Source organism: Buceros rhinoceros, unplaced genomic scaffold, assembly GCF_000710305.1.
Source record: "Buceros rhinoceros silvestris isolate BGI_N320 unplaced genomic scaffold, ASM71030v1 scaffold25940, whole genome shotgun sequence".
Lineage (NCBI taxonomy): Eukaryota > Metazoa > Chordata > Aves > Bucerotiformes > Bucerotidae > Buceros > Buceros rhinoceros.
The window spans coordinates 12,997-13,717 of record NW_010388469.1 but is presented as its reverse complement, the minus strand read 5'-3'; the positions used below and the strand labels follow the sequence as shown (position 1 = coordinate 13,717).

The window sequence follows — 721 nt, the reverse complement described above, 5'->3', positions numbered from 1 at the left end:
GGTTCCTCCATGTTGAACCCAGGACAGCCTCTAAGCTAACCCTGGAGAGGGGAGAGCAGGAGAACAACACATGGGTCACAGGAAGGCTGGTGAATGCAGAGAGAAGAGTTTTGGGCTTTATAATAAGGACAGCTAGCTGCTGTCTCTCCTCCGACTCTTGTCAGTTCATGTCCCTCTGGAGGGGCCTGGGGGCAAAGGCGCTGGGAAAGAAGGTCTGTTGGGGGACAGTGCTAAGGAGGGAGAAGGAGCTGCACAGAGAGAGGTGGGAGAAGACTGGGAGCAGAGTGGACCAAAGCTTTTCAAAATGGAGAGTAAGTGTGGGGCAAGGGAACTTAGAGGAGATGCTGCTCCGTGCTCTCTGAGTTGCTCTGATATGCTGTGACCTTTTGCCTGCAGGATCTCTTTGATGAAGAGGATGATTTGAGGAAAACCAAGAAGGCTAGGAGGAAAATGATCCGAACCACATCAATGACCAGAGTAACATCAACATTTACAGCATGATCAAAGGGATGGAAGGGATTGACTTCCTCCCCTTCCTGCAGAGAGGGAGGGGGTGGATGTTGGCACTGGTGCGGAGCAGGGCAGAGAGCCCCTGGCCCTGAGAAGGGGCAAACCTTTTGTCATTGAGTTAGATTGTTGCTCAGAGCTCTACCCCAGCTCGTAGTCTGCACTATGTTTAGCCTTTAGGCTCCATATCAGTGATGATCTGTCTCTTCTCTTT

The 721-nt window shown here is 51.5% G+C and overlaps 1 protein-coding gene across 1 annotated transcript in view; it reads left to right on the top strand.

Annotated features, from left to right (window-relative positions):
• Nucleotides 1-396: 396 nt before the first annotated feature.
• LOC104502076 (phosphofurin acidic cluster sorting protein 2-like) overlaps nt 397-721 on the top strand; it is a gene marked incomplete at its 5' end in the record, with an annotated part of 12,213 nt that continues 11,888 nt past the window's right edge. The window contains one exon of the mRNA XM_010145995.1: nt 397-477. Coding sequence (XP_010144297.1) covers nt 397-477 — 81 coding nt within the window. The remainder of the gene's footprint in view (nt 478-721) is intronic.